Source organism: Phoca vitulina, unplaced genomic scaffold (assembly GCF_004348235.1).
Source record: "Phoca vitulina isolate PV1807 unplaced genomic scaffold, GSC_HSeal_1.0 scaffold7, whole genome shotgun sequence".
Classification (NCBI taxonomy): domain Eukaryota; kingdom Metazoa; phylum Chordata; class Mammalia; order Carnivora; family Phocidae; genus Phoca; species Phoca vitulina.
The window spans coordinates 32,544,737-32,565,390 of NW_022589710.1; the positions used below are offsets into that span (position 1 = coordinate 32,544,737).

The 20,654-nt window shown below is 35.2% G+C and overlaps 2 protein-coding genes across 2 annotated transcripts in view; one reads left to right on the plus strand and one right to left on the minus strand.

The window, feature by feature from the left end:
- Positions 1-20,654, minus strand: part of RTN1 (reticulon 1) — a 309,875-nt gene that overhangs the window by 275,963 nt on the left and 13,258 nt on the right. The gene's annotated exons all lie outside the window — the stretch shown is intronic.
- The window catches only part of LRRC9 (leucine rich repeat containing 9), a 119,005-nt gene that overhangs the window by 39,607 nt on the left and 58,744 nt on the right, over positions 1-20,654 (plus strand). Inside the window, 5 exon segments of the mRNA XM_032405233.1 lie at positions 2,998-3,130; positions 5,239-5,361; positions 6,117-6,232; positions 9,466-9,678; positions 15,381-15,500. Coding sequence (XP_032261124.1) covers positions 2,998-3,130; positions 5,239-5,361; positions 6,117-6,232; positions 9,466-9,678; positions 15,381-15,500 — 705 coding nt within the window.

Consider the following 20,654-nt stretch of genomic DNA (forward strand, 5'->3'; position numbering starts at 1 on the left):
TGGTTAAATGGAAGCTGGTTAAGTGGCAATCAGTGGCAGTTGAGAATTTTATTGTAGCATGTTATATTGAAATGCAATTTTGTGTGTGTTTCTCTACAAGTCCTTGAGGGCAGGGACTTTCTTAGTGGAAATCTGATTCATGTATGATGGATAGTTGAATAGATGGGTGGATAACAATCTGTTTCTATACCTTCATATGCTCTCCTCTTAAAAAGACTTTCCTTTAAAATTTCTGATTATTGGAATTATGTCTAATCTTCAAAGCCTAGCACTGATCCCTTAACCTCTACAAACTCATTCTTAATCATTTCATTTAAAAAAGGAGGGGCGCCTAGGTGGCTCAGTTGGTTAAGGCTCCAACTCTTGACTTCAGCTCAGGTCATGATCTCAGGGTTGTGAGATCAAGCCCCACTCGAGCCCTATCAAGCCCCACATCAGGCTTCATGCTGGGCGGGGAGTCTGCTTGAGATTCTCTTTCTCCCTCTCCCTCTGCCCCTTCCCCACCTAAAAAAAAAAGGGAAAAAAGGAGATCTTATTTGACATATCTTGTGATGGTTTTTATTTTTAATCACTGGGTATAGTTTCTGTCTTCCCCTCTTCTTCTTTTTTTTTTTACATTTTCTGATTCTATTTTTTTGTTATCTATTTATTTTTTTAAATCATTTTTTTCATCATAATAATTTAGTATACTCTTTAATCCCCATTCCCTATTTCCCCTATCCCCCCACTTACCTTCTCTCTGGTAACTATCAGTTTGTTCTCTATAGTTAAGAGTCTGTTTCTTTTCTCTCTCTTTTTTCCTCTGCTATTTATTTTGTTTCTTAAATTCCACATATGAGTGAAATTATATGGTGTTTGTCTTCCTCTGATGCACTTATTTCACTTAGCATAATACTCTCTAGCTACATCCATGTTGTTGCAAATGGCAAGATTTCATTCCTTTTTGTGGCTGAATAATATTCCATTGTGCATATATACCACATGTATATATGCATATATATATGTGTGTATATATATATCTTTATCCATTCATCTATCGATGAACACTTGGGCTGCTTTCATAATTTGGCTATTATAAATAATGCTGCAATAAACATGGGGGTGCATGACTCATTTTGATTAGTGTTTTTGTTTCTTGTGTGTAAATACTTAGTAGTGTGATTACTGGATCGTAGGGAAGTTCTATGTTTAACTTTTTGAGGAACCTCCATACTGTTTTCCACACTGGCTGCACCAGTTTGCATTCCATCCAAACAGCACAAGAGTTACTGTTTCTCCACATCCTCACCAACACTTGTTGTTTCATGTTTTATTTTAGCCATTCTGGCAGGTGTGAGGTGATTTCTCATTGAGGTTTTGATTTGCATTTCCCTGATAATCAGTGATGTTGAACATCTTTTCATGTGTCTATTGGTCATCTGTATGTCTGTTTGGAGAAATGTCTGTCCATGTCTTCTGCCCATTTTTTAATTGATTATTTGCTTTTTAGGTATTGAGTTTTATAAGTTCTTTATGTATTTTGGATACTAACCCTTTATTGGATATATCATTTGCAAATATCCTCTCATTTAGTAGGTTGCTTTTTTGTTCTGTTGATTCTTTCCTTTGCTGTGCAGAAACATTTTGTTCTCATGTAGTCCTGACAGTTTATTTTTTCTTTTATTTCCCTTGCCTCAGGAGACATATCTAGAAAAATGTTGCTACAGCCGATGTCAGAAAGATTACTGCCTGTGCTCTCTTCACGATCTTTCCCTCTGTTATTTGAGGGCCAAGACCATGCTATCGCTGCATAATGCCAGGCACATAGCTTGTATCTAATGGATATTTGGCGATGTTCATTGGAAATCTGAGAAGGTTCTATTTACTGGGATGTGGAATTTATAGTAACATGAGCCACATTTTAGTATTTATTTATTTATTTATTTTAAAGATTTTATTTATTAGACAGAGAGAGACACAGCGAGAGAGGGAACACAAGCAGGGGGAGTGGCAGAGGGAGAAGCAGGCTTCCCGCGGAGCAGGGAGCCCAATGCGGGGCTTGATCCCAGGACCCAGGATCATGACCTGAGCCAAAGACAGGCGCTAATGACTGAGCCACCCAGGTGCCCCTAGGATTTATTTATTTTTTATATCTCTTTGGATAACAGGTTTCAATAAGAAATATTGAAGCAAATTCTAAGCAATTCAGCATTTATAGAAAACATACATTTTTAGATAAATTGGCTACTAATATTAAACTAATAATAATGTCAAAACTGAGATAGTGACAAGGAGGAGCAGACCTGAGTTCAAACCATGACTTCGCTAATTTCTACTTCTGTCCTTGGATAGATTGTATAATCTCTCTTAGCTGTAAGTTTTCTACTACTAAAAATATTTTATTCACTTTTCAGAACTGCTTTCACAGGAAGTAATATGAATTTTACTGTAGTACTATATTTCTGATAAAACACTTCAAGAAAGAAATCTAGTCACAGTGCAAACCAAGATTTCAATGCATTAGCACGATGAGATGTATCTGGAAAGCAGCGTAGATTATTAAACCAAAAACACTATTATACCAAATCTTTATTTATATATCTATATCTATATGTATCTATCTATATGTATATATCATATCTAAATAAGAACCTTCACTGATACAATGTCACACAGGATTTTCTTTTTGGAATTTGCACAATTACTTGTGGAGTATTCTTGAAAATGTGTAAAACTACAGCTCCTTCACCCACAGTGTTGTCAGTCTTGACTCTGGCTGCTTTTACAGGAACAAATATCATTCTGTGTCACTTTTCATAAACCTGTTTGCATGTAAATTTAAAATATATACATGGCCTTACCCAACAAAAGTGCACCTGAAGGTTGTCTACTTTTCAGCAAATCTAGCCTGACTTTTCTTTGCCCAGACCCACAAACATAAACCAGTAAACCATCTGTATTGAAGCTGAAGTACTGTCAGTTTTATAAAAATACTCAGACTTTGTTTTTTCTTTATAGCTGCCCCTCAGAAAAGAAGCTGTGATTCTTGCTAACAGCCTCAGTATGTGTGAGTGTCCCAGAATTGAATTTTTACAGCAAAAGTACAAAGACGAGAAGAAGAACTCTCTTGAGAATGAGCTCTTCAGGCATGGTATTATAAATACACTGAATTTCTGAACTTTTTAGTTCAAAGTCTTCATTAATTATTTTCATAACATTTTTAGTACTTGGTTTTATCAATCCGGAAGATTTTCTAAAAACTGTTTTACTTAGTATTTATCACTGTAGTGATATATGACTTCCTGATCTATTACTTCAGTCAAGTTGTGAACAAATATTTACTGATTATTGTGTCAACATTAATAGGATGGGACTCGTTTGTTACTCATATTTAAGCTAATTTATATGGAACAAGCACTTTTCACAGTCTGCTTTGTTCATTGGAGAGACAAGATGAGCCTAGGGTCCTCCTACTACATTGCCACCTTAGCTCCTCTCTCTCAGTCTCCTTTTTTCATTAACTTGTGTCCTAAAAATAAACTCAATATATATGCATGCCACACACACACACAAAGCACACACCACACCCCAAATTCACAGGAAAGAGAAAAGAGAACCTGGCCCAATTATACAATAATCATCATACCAAGCACTCGGGAAGGCAGGCCTTATTTGTCCTTAATCATTGTAATAGAAGATAAGAAAACCTGGGGCGCTTGGGTGGCTCAGTTGGTTAAGTGTCTGCCTTCGGCTCGAGTCATGATCTTGGGGTCCTGGGATTGAGTCCCACATCGGGCTCCTTGCTCAGCGGGGAGCCTGCTATTCCCTCTGCTTCTCCCCCTCCCCCTCCCCTGCTCGCTCTCTCTCTCTCTGTCAAATAAATAAAATCTAAAAAAAAAAAAAGAAGATAAGAAAACCTGGTTGTAAATCTAAAACTGGCTGAAGACAAACTGTGAAGTGTATAGATTGCTTTATAAATTGCCTCATAGAAGATAAACTTTTGGCATTTTCATTTATTCACAGTGAGCAGTACTTTATTTGCGTCTTGAATATATATAGATAAATAAAAGCATATGAGCCAATTTGTAGGATACTTGTGGGAGAGGTTCCCTGGTAACCACAGATTGGGGAAAAAACCAGCTCATCAGGTCCTCTTACCTCACCCTCGCACTGTTCATTCTTCACTTCCACCAGTATCATGGAATGTTTACTGCGTGTTAGGCACCCGGTAGGGGATAGGGATACAGTCTGTGCAAACTAGACACAGTGCTCCTTTAGAGTACTGACAAACATTAGTAATCACACAAATAAATGTGAAATTACAAATTCCATAAGAGCTACAAGATGAAATATTAGTGCATATGACCAAAGAATATATAATAAGGAGAACTGACTGGGTCAGAGAGTAAGGGACACCTTTGGTCTCCACTGTTCAACCTAGTGAAGACTGGGCAGTCAGAAATTTCGTTAACTTAAGTCTATAACAATAATATTCTAGGTTCCAGACAATAGCTCTGCTAAGGTTATTCATGTTGAACTACATGTGTTTTGCAGTCTTTCATTCAGTTAATAAAAATCAGAAAATTAAAATTATTGAATCTAGAAAGAACTCCTTATTTGAAAAAACCATATGCTTCTTTGCTCATTCTCCTCTATTCCCATCTTAAGAAACACTTCATGATGTTTTTCTAGATCCTTCTGAAATATGTTTCCCAAAACAATTAGGTTCTCTCAATTTGCATTTTATAACTCGTACATAGTAAAAAAAAAAAAGTCTTCTAAATGTTTTATGCCTAGTGATTACAAGTTACTTTATAGGATTCAGTGACCCCTAGAGATCCTTACGATTGAGTGAATCCAAAGATCCCTTAGGAATCTAAAGGGAAAAGAAATGTTTATCCATTCAGTAAACATGTATTCAGTGCCTCTTATGATCTAAGCTATATGCTAGGTGCTGATGATACAGAAATGAATTTTTACCCAGTTAATAACAACAACAAAAATTTTCTTACTTTAAATTACTTAATAAAAAAACTTATTATTTTCTTTCCTTCTTCCTTTTCTGTAAAGTTTTGCTTGCTATCACATTTGGTCAACAAATATTTAGTGAGCTTCTGTTTTGCTGTACAATGGCAAACAAGGTACCCAGGATTTCTCCCCTTATAGAACATATAGTCAGGTCTGGGACTAATAAAGAAAGTGATATGCGAAAGTTACCAAAATGAATTAGTGTTAAAATTATTTTTTATTCATATTTAGGCATCCTCCTCATTACAAAGGTCTTCCTTGGCCAGAGTGTTCAGGCTCATGAACAGGACTCCATCAATCAAGCTAACTATCCAATGGTTAATTCAGTGTTCGTTCCTCAAAAATACATACTAAGTATGTCTGCCATAAGAGAAATGTGCTTTAATTTTCCTGAATACAAAATGTTTGTATTTAATACAGATGTGTGGAGTTTAACCTCTATCTAACAAAGTTTGTAAACTTTTCTAAAAAATCCTTTGCTAGCTACTAGTGAGCTTCTATTTTTCTGTTCCCTACTTCAATGACATTTATATATGTGTATGTGTAGATTTTTATTTTGTAAACTTTTATTTTATATTTACACACCCATACATACTGTTATCTGTATTTCATATATATTATGCATATATACTATATATTATGTTTCATATATGTATATTATATACATATATATTATATAATACATATATATTTTATGTATCTCATATATAATATATATTTCATTTTTAGTCTGTGTATTTCATGTATATTATATGTATTTCAAAAGATGAAAAACCCACTCACTTTTAATAACAAAGGTTTTTGAGTAATACATGTCAAAAATATATGGCCACACATTGAATAGAAAAAATGGAGAAGTATGAAAAGGAAAAGGACATGAATAAAATTAAATCCTACTAGTCTAAGTAGTGAAAGGGTGACTAGTAAGTATTTCTAGAATTAAGAAACTGTCTAGGAGGGGTGGAAAAATATAAGAAATAAAACACTCTTAATAACATGGTAGTTGGAACTTACTGAGTTTATTGTTTATTAATCTGTGTAAATAATGAAAAAAGTATATTTCATTTTGAAGAGTATTTTGTTTTGTTTTGTTTTTGATTTTACTCTAGATTCTGTCATGGGACAAAGAAACTGTGATTGCAGCATTCGGCAGTGCAAGTGGTTTGTCTTTGATCATGACCTTGTTTTGCCAGAATACATTGTTGAATTTGAGTATATTACAGTGGTATGGATGTATTTTTAAAAATGGAATTCCTTAAATAAGAACAGAACAGTAATTTGAAGTCTAATAATGTAATGTCAAGTTTATATTAAACATACATATTTATACATAAACATATATATATAATGGTTATTCAGTGAAGGGTTTAATTTTTAAAACAAGTCATTATGACACCTAAATGTTTTTATATGCACAAATATATTATCTGAGTAATATATGGCTGTAGTCTCACTGAAAAATATTCAAACTACATTGAAGAATATATAATAAACATGAAAATTTGATTTCACTTCAACCCCGGCACCACTCCCTTTCATGAAGAAATCCACTGTTAATGGCTTTGTGGGTTTGCTTTCAATCTTTTTTTCTATGTATTTACATATATAACAACATATACCATTTTACATAGTAGAATCAAGACCTAAGTATTTTGTGATGTTTTTTTGCCTCTAACAATATGTTTTGGACATATTTCTACTTCAGTACATATAGGTTTATACTTCATTCTTTTGGTGGCTGCATACTATCCAGTAATACTCTGATTTATTTGACTATTCCTCTGTGGATGAAACATATAGGTTGTTTCGAGTTTTCTTACTATTTAAAACAGTGCTTCATTGAATATCATTATAGCTGCATCTTTATACAAATATGGAAGTTTCTCTGCAGAATAGATTTGTAAAAGATTTGGATAGTCAAAGGATATACACATATTAAATTTTGGTAGATTTTGCCAGTGTTCTCCACAAAGGCTTGGCCATTCTACAAATTTCCAACAGTATGTGACAGTGCTTGTTTCCTTGCATCTTTACCAAAACAAGATATTATCAATCTTTTACATTTCCATTCTGATGGACAAGAAAAAGAAACTTTATTCTTTCATATACTTATGGATTATTTAGTCTTATAAACTACCTGTTATATCCTTTGACTATTTTCTGTTGGACTCTATCTTCTTCATATTGATTGGAAAACCCTTATATGCATTCTTGGATATTAATCCTTTGTCTTATATGTTGCAAACAGTTTCTGTCACTTATCTTTTAAATTTATTTCTAGCAAAAACCTTACTTGTCATTTTAATTTGTAATTTACTTGTTCATTTTTAAGAGGTCAGATCTCTCCATCTTTTCTGTTACAGAGTCTGAGTTTTATGTCTCATTTCAGAAGGCTTATATAAATAGTCTTCTTTATTTTCTTCCAATACTTATATAGATTAGCTCTTTAGCTTTCAACTTTTTTAAAGTCCATCTGGAAATTATTTTATATCATGTGAGAGAAGGGGATCAAATAATTTTTTCCTTAAAAAATGGATAGCTACTTGACCAAGCGTCATCTTTTTTGCTGTATTTTGAGATACCCTCTTTATTGTTAAAATTATTTTCATAAATAAGAGGTTTATTTGTAGATCTTCCTATTCTGTTCCACTGGTCCTCTTATCTAATCTTGGACCCCTATCATATTGTTTTGGTTATTACAACCTTGATAATAGGCTTTGATATGTTATAGGGCAAATTCCCTTCCTCTGCCCCCACTCATCTTTTAAAAAATTTTCTGCATGGAGCACTGGGTGTTATATGAAAACAATGAATCGTGGATCACTACGTCAAAAACTAATGATGTATTGTATGGACTAACATAACATAATAAAATTTAAAAAATTTTCTTGGCTATTCTTGAACACTTTCTCTTCCAAATAAAATTTAAAATCAGCTTGTTAAGTTCTATTTCAAAATCTTTTTAGGATTTTGCTGAGATTGTACTGAATTTAAAAGTTAATTTGGGGTGAACTGACTTTTGCAGTAATGGGCCTCTCAACCAGAAACATGATAAGTTATTCCATTTACTCAAGTCCTCTCTTACAGTTTTCTCTATGCTGGTGTTAAGTATAGTTCTGGGCATTTATATTTTATATTGTTATTATGAATGAGACTGTTTCAGTCAAATTTGCTTTCAGCGAAAAGACACAGAAGCCTAGACAAATAGTAAACAGAATGACTCAAATAACAAGAAGTCGAGGGGCGCCTGGGTGGCTCAGTCATTGAGCGTCTGCCTTCAGCTCGGGTCATGATCCCAGGGTCCTGGGATTAAGCCCTGCATCGGGCTCCCTGCTCTGTGGGAAGGCTGCTTCTCCCTCTCCCATTCCCCCTGCTTGTGTTCCCTCTCTCACTGTGTGTCTCTGTCAAATGAATGGATAAAATCTTTAAAAAAAAAAAACAAGAAGTCGAGAGGTGGGCAGTCCTGGCTGTTGTGACTCTTCAGTGACTGATGTCAGCAAAGACCTTACTCCATTATTCATCTGCTTCCCACTTCATTAGCTCTTCCCATCTAAAGATTCAGTTCTTTCTTCACTTCTGGGAAATTTTCTTCTCTTAATTCCTTCATTATTTTTTCTCTTCCATTCTCTGTTCAACCCTCTGGAACCTGATCCGTTAAATGTTGGACATTCTGAATTGATCCTCCATGTCTTTTAATTTTTTCTCTCATATTTTATATCTCCATTTTTAAATTCTATGTTCTAGAAGATTTCCTCAATAATAGCCTCACCTTGCTAATTTGATCTGTTGCCATATCCATTTGGTTTCTCAGAGCATTTATTGAATATTTTTATTTCACTAATTGTTTTTATTTTGACTCTAAAGTATTTACCCTATTCTTTTCTATAGCAGCCTACCCCATGTCTTAAATAATTCTCTTATGGATTATTTTGTTTTTTTCTAGAGCCATTTCTGTTTATGTTGTTCATGCTCATTTCATCCACAGTTCTTACCATAATTACTTAATTACCTGTTAATTACCTACAGCATCCCACTGCTATTTTACTTGTTCACTCTGAACACCAAGTGTCTCTGGATCTGCTCTTCAAAGTGGTTATCTCCCATACATGTTTTGGCTACAGGTTATATTTCTGCTCCTATTTGTCTTCAATTTAGTCCCTTCTTATTTATGTCTCACAATTCCTAGTCTTTTGTTGGTGCCCTCTCCACTGTTGAAAAACTATTAAAAATTATCTTTTGCCAGTTTTAAGGAATTTTCAGTGGGAGGGGATGAACATGTTTATTCTTAGCCCACAATTTTAATCTACTCTCATTGATTTCCTAATGTGATTCTAGTCATCATAGGTATTACTATATAACTGAAAAAAGAGATAATCCATCTTTGCTACATAGCCTGTTTCTTGTTCAAAATGATAAATACAATAACCAAATTTTCAATATTTTTAATAAATTTTTTAGGTCAAGGCTCACTCTTTATTTTCTTCATTCAACAATGTTATTCTAGAAGAAAGCAAAAAAAACTCAGAAGGATCAGTATTGTCCCAGGATTTGAAATTTGATGATGAAGTTATAAAAATGGATCCCAGGATCAAGCCCAGACCAAAACTTATTAGTTTGGATGATAAAACAATACTTTCTCTTGCCAATACTAGCATTTACAGTCATATTGTGGTGAGTATTATAAGGAATAAAATTTGGAATTTGGACCTTGAATTTGGAATCATAATCTATCATATGAAGTCTAAGGATACTAAAGCACCTATCTGGTGATGCCAGCCATCATGCTGTCAAAGTTAAAAATGCCTCGACCTTTCCTTCTTTGTGGACTAGATCAGTGTTGTCTGGTAGTAATATAATATGAACCATACATGTAATTTAAATTTTCTATTAGCCACGTTAAAAATTTTTTAATTAAAAGGTAAGATTAATTTTAATTAATCCAACATATCTAAAATATTATTATTTCAATATGCAATCAATATGAAGAGTCATTAATCAGATAGTTTCAACTACGTCTTTGATGTCTGGAGTATATTTGCAGTCTACAGCACTTTCAGACTACCCACATTTCATGTGCTCAATAGCCACATGTCGCTAGTGACTACCATACAGGACAGTATAGGCCTAGAGGGTAGCCTTCTAGTTTACAAGGTATTTTATTCCTGAATAACAAGTAAGCTCTCTTTAAATGATTAAGACAGATAAGTTTCAAATTAGTTTCCAGGATTCATCAACACAGAATATAGGAGCTTTATCTTTATAAAATTAACCAATAGAATTTGAGTTACTACTACTACTGAAGCAACTTACTTTATTTACACTGAGGCAGTTCTATTGAGATATTAAGCCTACCTCTATACATTGACTTTCAGATCTGTCCATTTCAAATCTGCTACCATTCTATCTGAACTATCATAATCCCTGACCTAGACTACTGCCATGGCCTTCTAACAGGGCTCCCTGCACTCTACCATTGCAACATTGCACAACTCCAGGAGGTGCAATTCACATTATATACTATTAATGTGTTCTTTTGGTGCCATTCATTATATAACTGAATATAACTCACTGTGGGGGTTAGGGGGTTCCTCCTAGAACTGTGCAACAGAGGCCCTGTCCTGCTTTCACTTTGAGCCCCCAACTCATTCTCCATGTTAAAGCTAGAGCAATCTTTTCAAAATGCAAATCTGGTCATGAAATCTCTGTCACCCCTCACCACTCCTACTTGAAATCCTCAAATGATTTTCCATTGTTTTAAAAATAAAACCAAAGTCCTTAATATGGCCTATAAGATTTTGCATGGCCTGGTCCCTGGCCTACCTTTCCAGACTCTTTTCATAGTACCCTCTCTTTAGCTCTCTGTGCTCAGCCTTCTTTCTATGTCTTAAACACATTCTGCCTGCAGCCAACACAGAGCCTCTGCACTTGCTAGTCCTCTGCATGGAATGTTCTCCCCTGACCCCCTTCTCCTGGTTAATTCCCACCTTTTAGATCTATACTGAAGCATTCAAGTTTTCTCTTACCTCTGAGTCCATGACAGATTCCTTTGTTATATGCTCTGTATCCTTCCTAGACTGTAAATTCCACAGGGGCAGAGGCTGTGGCTGTCCTTCGATATGTGTATCCCCAGTAGCAGGGCAGCAATATAAGATGTAGTGTGCATTGCAGAAGAGGGCCATATACAAGGGGTACCCTTTAAATCATAGAACCATATATGTACTACAATTTTCTGACAATTCTTGTCAGAAATTTCTTGTCCTAACAAAGTCGGCATATTGTGACAGTATTCTAATAGCTGAAAATAAAGGTGTCTCGAGGAAAGGATGGATGCCACTTTCTTATTTACTCATAAACACTGTGTAGACTAGCATCAGCTCTGCCATTTTCTAGCACAACACCTGGCACACATGAGATACTCATTATAAAAACAATACCTTTACAAACAGCAAATGGGTCTTACAGAGAGTGGGTTTGCTTGAACCTGCAGAAGTGGCAAGCAAATTGATATTTGATTGATACACTGATAAGAATACTTGAGAAGACAACTTATTCTCACAGGACACTATCTTTCTATGTGTGTACTGAAAGCTGAAATACAGATAAATACTCAGAAATGATTTTTATCTTGAAAGTCAATTACATTGCTCCAATGTGACATTTCTAGATTGCTTGTTTATGATGACAGTCTTTTTCAAGTGACTGTGGGAAACAAAAAGAAAGCAAAAATATTTTTAAAAATAATAAATGTGGTCAATAGTTTTGAGTCTGCTTCTGAAAATATTTAGAAAACATCTTTTTTAAAGTTGTTTATGGAATTGCTTTTGTCCAACTACATCATCACCATCCACCAAATCTTCAAGTCTAATAGATTAAGTTTTGACCTTAGCCAGTTATTAGAGAGGAAGGGAAGTTTCATAACGTGATGACAGTATCACCATCTGTATCATAAATATGCAGTCTAGTGATTACAGGAGCAATCTTTGAGCTGACAGTATGGAGAAATTATTGTTTCTGCACTATAATGTCAAGATTTCATATTTGAGTAATACATTTTTGATAATAAAAGCTTAGGATGAAAGGCTTAATAAATGCATGAGTTCTGATTGGATTGAGCTTCTATTACATATATTTCTATAGATTTAAAGGGATTAAATAAAAGTTTAAAAAAAGCAATAGTAAAAAAAAAAAAAGTAGGTCCTTTTTATTATCTTTGGTTTGTAAGATAAAAAACAGTGAGGAGGATAAGACTTCAGAATACCCTGGCTTGCTTGTGACCTTCACCTGACTGCCTTAATTTGATCAACACCCATAGCATAAGAATGAAAGAACCTCTCATCCTAAATTTGCCTACGTGGCTCAAAAGCCAGAAAAACCTTCTAGGGCTTCTAGTAGAATACTAGGTATTACAACAAGAATGTTTAGACATCACACCCTTTATTCTCCTTCCTTTGTGCCATTACCATAGGAGAAATTCAGGATACATACCTCTTACTTTCTTTTCAGTCTTCCCCACTAGATGGAGTTTTTTGAGGACATCCATAAAAATTAATAAAATACATCGAAATAAAGGTGGAAGGTGGGTGGGGGGAGGGGTGAAATAGGTGAAGAGGATTAAGAGTACACTTATTGTGATGAGCACTGAGCAATGTATAGAATTGTTGAATCATTATATTATACACCTGAAACTAATACAACACTTTATGTTAATTTTACTTGAATAAAAAAAAATAGAGTTGTTGTTAGTTGCATGTCTGGCTTTTGCAATGATTTATTCATCTAGCATTTACTGAGCATTTGCTGTGCTTTAGGCAATGAGGTAAGTATTAGGAGTTCAAAATGAATTAGTTATTTTCCCTCTCTCAAGGATACCATTTTAGTGGAGGAGACATATGTAAACAAACATAGGAAGCTTGGAGTTGCTGAGAGAACGTCACAGAAAGAGACAAGTTTTGCACAGATTTTTGAAGGATATGAGAAATTTAGTTGTTTACATTTTCTAGGCAGAGGAAATACTCTTTCTAGAAGCACATGGGTTTTAGTTTTGTTTTGTTTTTAAGATTTTATTCATTTATTTGACAGAGAGAGAGACAGCGAGAGAGGGAACACAAGCAAGGGGAGTGGGAGAGGGAGAAGCAGGCTTCCCGCTGAGCAGGGACCCCGATGCGGGGCTTGATCCCAGGACACTGGGATCATGACCTGAGCTGAAGGCAGACGCTTAACGACTGAGCCACCCAGGTGCCCCTAGAAGCACATGGTTTTGAAAGATCCTAGTGTTATCCGGGAACACAGGGTGACTATGAACATAGGGTGTGTACCGGTGGAAGGTAAAGGTGTAGGTTGGAATACAAGAAAGAGGTGAAAGATTTATGCGATCTGAAGTGAAAAGATAGTAGGCAGGGAAAAATGAAGGGGGGAAAATTGGAGGGGGAGACAAACCATGAGAGACTATTGACTCTGAGAAACAAACTGAAGGTTCTAGAGGGGAGGGGGGTGGGGGGATGGGTTAGCCTGGTGATGGGTATTAAATAGGGCACGTATTGAATGGAGCACTGGGTGTTATACGCAACAATGAATCATGGAACACTACATCAAAAACTAATGATGTAGGGCGCCTGGGTGGCTCAGTCGATTAAGCGTCTGCCTTTGGCTCAGGTCATGATCCCAGGGTCCTGGGATCAAGTCCCACATCAGGCTCCCTGCTCAGCGGGGAGTCTGCTTCTCCCTCTAATCCTCCCCCCTGCTCCTGCTCTCTCTCTCTCTCTCACACTCTCTCTCTCCCAAATAAATAAAATCTTGAAAAAAAAAAAAACTAATGATATAATGTATGGTGATTAACATAATAAAATAAAAAAAAAGGAATACAAGAAAGATACATTAGGTTGTGGTTGGAAGAGTAGGACATTATGCCACAATAGGATGGATTTTTGAAGACAAATTTTAAATTTTAGATTTTCTTTAAGGAACAGTTCCTGTGTTTTTAAAGACCCTAACTTTGGCAACTTGTGGTTAGATTTAACTGAAGTCAAACTGATGGTATAGATATCCAGTGGAAACTACTGCAGTAGTCCAAAGGACAAATAATAGTCTGAACTAAGGCACTTGTAGTGGTGATGGTATGGTTTGAGAAACATTTCTAGAGTCAAATGTATATGGAAAAGAGGAAAAGGGGATGGTCAACAATATCTGTTCAACAGATAGTAAAACTCTTAATCAGGACCAAAAACATAGACTGCCAGGCCCATATATAGGAAAAATGATGAATTCAGTTTGGACATGTTAAGTGTAAGGTATCTGTAGAATCTATCATGGATGATACCGGTATGTGACCTGTAGAATAAACTACTCTGCATAATTTCATCCTTCTTAACAATTTTAACCAAGTTTTGACAACAACTCGACATTTAGAGGTTTCCCCTGCCAGGAATTTGTTATGTTCACAGTATAATAGGGTATAAGATGGTGGTGGTGAGTGAAGAAAGTTGGGAGGTAGACACTTGATTTTATCATAATACCCATTTGTTGTGAATATTGTGGTCAATTATATTAGTACATTTTCTTGTGCCACTACTTATGATGTAGACTATGCATGAATGTAATCTTCACTTGATATCATTCACAATGGTGTAAAGATAGAAAAATATGTAGTGATCAGGGTATCCCCTAAATATACAACTGTATTAACACTCCTTTTTATTGAACTCAGGATCAAATGGACAGGGAAAGTTTGGGCCAAATTCTGATATGGAAACATTTTCCTACCTCCTTCTTCGAGCATCTGTCCTGCTTTTAACACCCTCATCCTCTGCTCCTTAGTCCAGTGCCCTCATATAGTTTCCAGCAGTCACGGTGTAGCCCTGCCATCTTCTCTCTTGTGAGATATCCTAATACCCCAAATCTTTAGGGCCTACATTGTTCACTGGCTAGCTTGAGAAATAGGCATGCCTCAGGGTACCTGGGTGGCTCAGTCGTTAAGCGTCTGCCTTCGGCTCAGGTCATGATCCCAGGGTCCTGGGATCAAGTCCCGCATCGGGCTCCCTGCTCAGTGGGAAGCTTGCTTCTCCCTCTTCCACTCCCCCTGCTTGTGTTCCCTCTCTTGCTGTCTCTCTGTCAAATAAATAAAATCTTAAAAAAAAAAAATAGGTATGCCTCAATAAATGTCTTAACAATATATTTAACTATTTTCTAAAAAGAGTTTCTAGACCAAGTGGAAAATCAAATTAATCAAGAAAAGGGTCCAATAATGCTATTATAAACTCTACCTTTTAAAATCATACATTAGATTTATTTATTGGCTCTCTCTTAATGTTATTTAAATAACTATGATGTAGAATATAATCTGTCTTATTTTTTATTTACATTTCATTTTATTTCAGAGTCTGAATCTCCATGGAAACAGCTTGAGTAAATTGAGAGATCTCTCCAAGTTAACAGGACTTCGAAAACTTAATATCAGCTTTAATGAATTTACTTGTTTAGATGATGTATACCACCTGGTAAGAACTCCTTTTTAAATTATTTAAGTAAAAGAAATAATTTTTTTTCTTTTTTTAAAGATTTTATTTACTTATTTGACAGAGAGAGACACAGTGAGAGAAGGAACACAAGCAGGGGAAGTGGGAGAGGGAGAAGCAGGCTTCCCGCAGAGCAGGGAGCCCAATGCGGGGCTCGATCCCAGGACCCCGGGATCATGACCTGAGCCGAAGGCAGACGCTCAACGACTGAGCCACCCAGGCGCCCCGTAAAAGAAATAATTTAAAAGATAAATTATTTTTGTAATGAAGACCTCAAATATACCATATTCAAGATTATACAGCTCAAATTAGGAACAAAACACTATGTTATGTTACTTTGTCTAAAACAGGTCTTAGAGGGCGCCTGGGTAGCTCAGTCAGTTAAGTGTCTGCCTTCGGCTCAGGTCATGATCTCGGGGTCCTGGGATCGAGTCCTGCATTGGGCTCTCCCTCTGCCTGCCACTCCCCCCACCTGCTTGTGCTCTCTCTCTCTCAAATAAATAAATAAAATCTTTTTAAAAAATTAAAAAATAAAATAGATCTTGATTCAGATTCCATTTGCAAACCAAATACACACCTGTGGTCATATCTGATTTCTAACTACTTTAAAGTAAATTTATTAAAACTACTCCAGACTTGTTTTTAAAATGTTCTTTGGAAATTGTCATTTCCATTTTCTTCTGCTCTTGTTTTCTCATTCTTATTTTTCTCCTTGTGAGTCCTTAACTTCTTCTTCATTTTCTGGTTCACCACTTCATATCTAAGGCTGTCAGTTCTCTTCCCATTTGTTCATTATTCATATTGTTATTTCTCTTTCTTTCTGCCTTGTCCTTTCTACCTGGATGTCACATGTGCAGATCTTGTTTAACTTGTGTTCGCCCTCTCATAGATCACAGGACAAACACAATAATGCACCATGTAGACATAGCTAAGCATCTTATCTGGCTTTTGTTTTCTTTGTTATATATCATAGAACAAAAATAATTTTATATGTGGCTCCAGAACTCCAACCCAGCATCGCCTATTTCCATGGGTCCCAAGTCACTGGCCTAACTTTTCAGAACATAGCATCATTCTCAGCTTGTATTCATTCCCCTACTCCCTTTCAATCATATCAAAGCCCTTGCATTGCTGCTTCTCCCGCTGTGGTGGGAGCTGTTGCTTTCCTTACTGACCTTAAGTTTCAGTACTAAACCTCCATCCTTGTTTCTTTTAGTAAGCCAAAGTCCTTTTGTTTTTTTAAAAGATTTATTTATTTATTTGAGAGAGAGAGAGAGTGGCGGGGAGGAGCAGAGGGAGGGGGAGAGAGGAAACTCAAGCCACCCAGGGGCCCCAAGCTGAAGTCCTTTTTAATAGAATCCCTGATAGTCTGGGTTCGATATGTAGTCTGAGGAAAGAAGGTAGTTTAATAGAGGTCCCAAGATTATATGTAAATTGTTGGCATTTTTTATTTAACTTTTTTTCTGATGATTTGCCAGTGGTTCCAGAGGTTATGACAGTCATAATTTTGCTTACGCACAAAATTTAAAGAGTAAATTCTTGGGGTGCCTGGGTGGCTCAATCAGTTAAGCATCCAACTCATGATTTTAGCTCAGGTCATGATTTCAGATTTCAGGGTAGGGGGATCAAGCCCTGCATTGGGCTCCCTGCTCAGCAGGGGTCTGCTTGAGATTCTCTCACCCTCCCCCCCCGCCCCTCCTCCCCACTCTCGAACTCTCTCTCTAAAATAAATAAATCCTTTTTTAAAAAAAAAGTACTCTTAAGTCATGCAAGGCACTTAGATAGTGCTTTTAGACAGCTTAGCCAGCTGCTCAGCAGGTATTTTGCAGTATAGTTTTATCGTTCTTCTTAGATAGAAAAATTTCTGTCACAGCCTACTTACTGGATTGATATTACTGTGGCCATTTTACAGACAAGAGAACTGGATAAATTTATGCCCAAGTGGTATTTTCAAATTTTAAGATTAGCAAAGGTAGCTAGATATAAACCTCTCAAACATCAAGTATCTGATGTATAAATGTATCTTGAAAAATGACTATAGGGATGTTAGGGGTGATCAGAGAGAGGAGATACTCCACATGTATATTTTTACCTTTTTATTGTAAAATAAAACACAGATACAGAAAACTACATACTACAACCATGTGGTTCAGTAAATTATTATAAGGTGAACGTGCTTATTACTGACACCTAGGTCAAGAAATAGAACTTTGTAACTTACAACATAGGTTATCCATCAGATACTGCCCTGATGCTTCCTTCTTCCTCTCACATAGACAATGGATACCATGTAGGTCTTGTGGTTGTTGGTGGCTTATCCTTACAATTTCTTTGGGGGCTTATTGGGCTACCTTGTCATGTAACTTTGTTATAAATGTTGTCCATAGAATTTGAGTTTTATCAATTTATTCTGTTTTCATGTGGGGATTCAGAGAGATTGAAAACCTATGCTGTCTCCGCCTCTTTATTCTCCAGTAGTGAGCTTTGTATATATGTTTAATATGAATTATGTTTATCCTGGCATTACAGAAGGTTATGATCTACTTTAATCACTCACCTGTCATTCCTCTTGTCTTCTATGTTTTTTAAGTTGCCTTTGAGATATCTCATTTTTACTATCATTTTCCTTAGGCATATCTCTAATATGGAGAGTTTCCATACCCCTCTTGCATGCTAGAAGTTGCTTCTACTAGGTTGCAGAAAGAAAATGTATTATTCTTAAGTGTTCATCATCCTGGCCTTGCCTTTTAAATCAAAATACCCAACCTAACACCTAACGCTGTTTAACATAGGCCATGCATTAATTTAATGGAATACTTGGGCTTCATTAGTGGTGGGAAAAATATATACACTATATGGTTTTTTAAAAGTCTAAACAAGACATCCATACAAGATAAATTAAAAAGCCCTAAGCTGCATGTTTATCATTCACTCACCTGAACTATCAGGAAAAGAGAGTATCTAAGAGAAAGGAAAGGAAGTGATCTTTTTCTCTGAAAATAGCTCCACCACAATCAGAGTTGGCCAGGGAAAGACAAATATGTATGGCTATTTGCAATCTTAATCTAGATCATGTGCCTAATTTTTTACTGAGACAATACTTCTGTTTGATCTTTTCCAATGAGAAACTGATTGCTAAAGTGTTTCTGATGTCTAGAGAGAGCTAATTTATATGTAGAGAATGAACCATTATCCATAAGAATTTTTAAAAGAGGTGTTGTGGGTTTTAATCTTTATAAGTTGGCTGTACTATACTGTAATTTAAGAAAGACAAACTGAAGCACAAGAACTATTAAGAAACCCCTGCTACAAAACTGAAAATACTGTCTGTTCATAGAGTCTGTTTTATATCTTGGGAATATAAAAGGAAGATCCCATCCCTGTTTTTAAGGAAAGAAGGCAATTATCTTTTTATGATGTATGGTTCCCAAATGCTAGTCTGCATTCAAATGCCAGAATTTGGGACAAGTTTTTACCACTTTATGATGAAAACTGGGAGAAGACAGGCCATGTAGTAAATTTTTATAAAGCCAAATTGATTTCATTTAAAAGACTATTCTAAGATTATGTCCTTAATACTGTCAAATATCCTTTTGTTCAAGAAATTATGATAGCAAATGATTGTATGTTTGTTTGTTTTACTATGCTTGCTTATGAGAATAAAAAGTCAATAATGCTATTTGGTTTCCAGGAATTTTTTTTAAGATTTTAATGATCTGAAGAAAAAAAAAGATTTTAATGATCTGTACATTCAACTCCTGCAACCTGAACCACTATAATAAATGCTTTTCCAAGAATATGAACTAGAGCAGTGACTAATTCTATGCTGAAGTCAAACAACTGTTGGAATTACCTATAAAGAAATCAAGTTCACTTTTAATCTATAGTAATATTACCTTTTTTAAAAAAAAAATATGTTGCAAAATATCTTCTTAAAGTTTTCTTTATCTCTTCTTTATTCTATGTCTGAATTAGTATATACCTTAAAAGAAAATTTTATTTGCAACAAATAGAAGTAACAAATTAAGTCTTAAAGACTTCTTACAAAAAATTAGATGAAGATCCCAATAGATAAATGGCTAAAGACAAGAAACACAATCAACAAAGAACAAAATTTTAAAATGGCTAATACAAAACACATGGAAAGATGTTCAACTTCACTGGTAATAAGCAATATAAATTAAAATAAAGCAGGTGAACTGGTGGGTATTTAAGAAAATGAGCATTCCCATATTCTACTATTGGAAGAAAAAGTACAAACTTCCTTGAAAATTATTTAGCAGTATATATCAAAAATCTTAACAATATAGGGGTGCCTGGGTGGCTTAGTTGGCTGAGCATCCGACTCTTGATCTCAGCTCATGGTCATGAGTTTGAGCCCTATGTTAGGCTCCCCACCAGGCGTGGAGCCTACTTAAAAAAAAAAAAAATCTTAGCAATATAGAAATCCTTAAAACTAATAATCCCATTTCTAAAAATATTTTCTGTAAAAATATCAGAGTCTCAGTTAAAGTATCATGATCATGGATGCTTGTTGCAGTGTTGCCCACAATTAGAAGCCACATAATTGTTCATAGTAAAATGTTTAAAATAATCCTAACAATTCACTTATTGGAATATTAGACAATCATGAAAAACCATTTTGTAGAATATTTAATGATGTGTGAACATTAAAGGGATACAGATTTCTATATAATACAATCTGTTTTATGTAAGAAAAATATATGTGCATATAATTAAAAACAATGTTTTCAGTGGTTTCTTCTGAGCAATATAATTATATGTGCTTTCTATTTTTCTTTTGATTTATTTACTACATTTCCTAAATTTCCAACATAGACCATGCATTAATTTAATGATTTTTAAGTTATTAAAAGTCATGTACTTTTAAAAATGAGAATTATAGAATAGGTTTAATTTCTACCTCTGAAAATGAACCTTTTTTAGCCAGGCTATGGGTTCAGTGGTATAAACCAGAAGTGCAGATAGTAAGAATTGTAATTCCTTGTTTTGGGGGACAAATTGTCTTGTCAGTTACTTTTTGCCTTCTTTTCTATGAAAACAAACACTGTCACTCCGCATTACAAGGGTGAAGTGAGAATTAAGAGAGGTCTAAAAATAAAATACCTGTAGAAT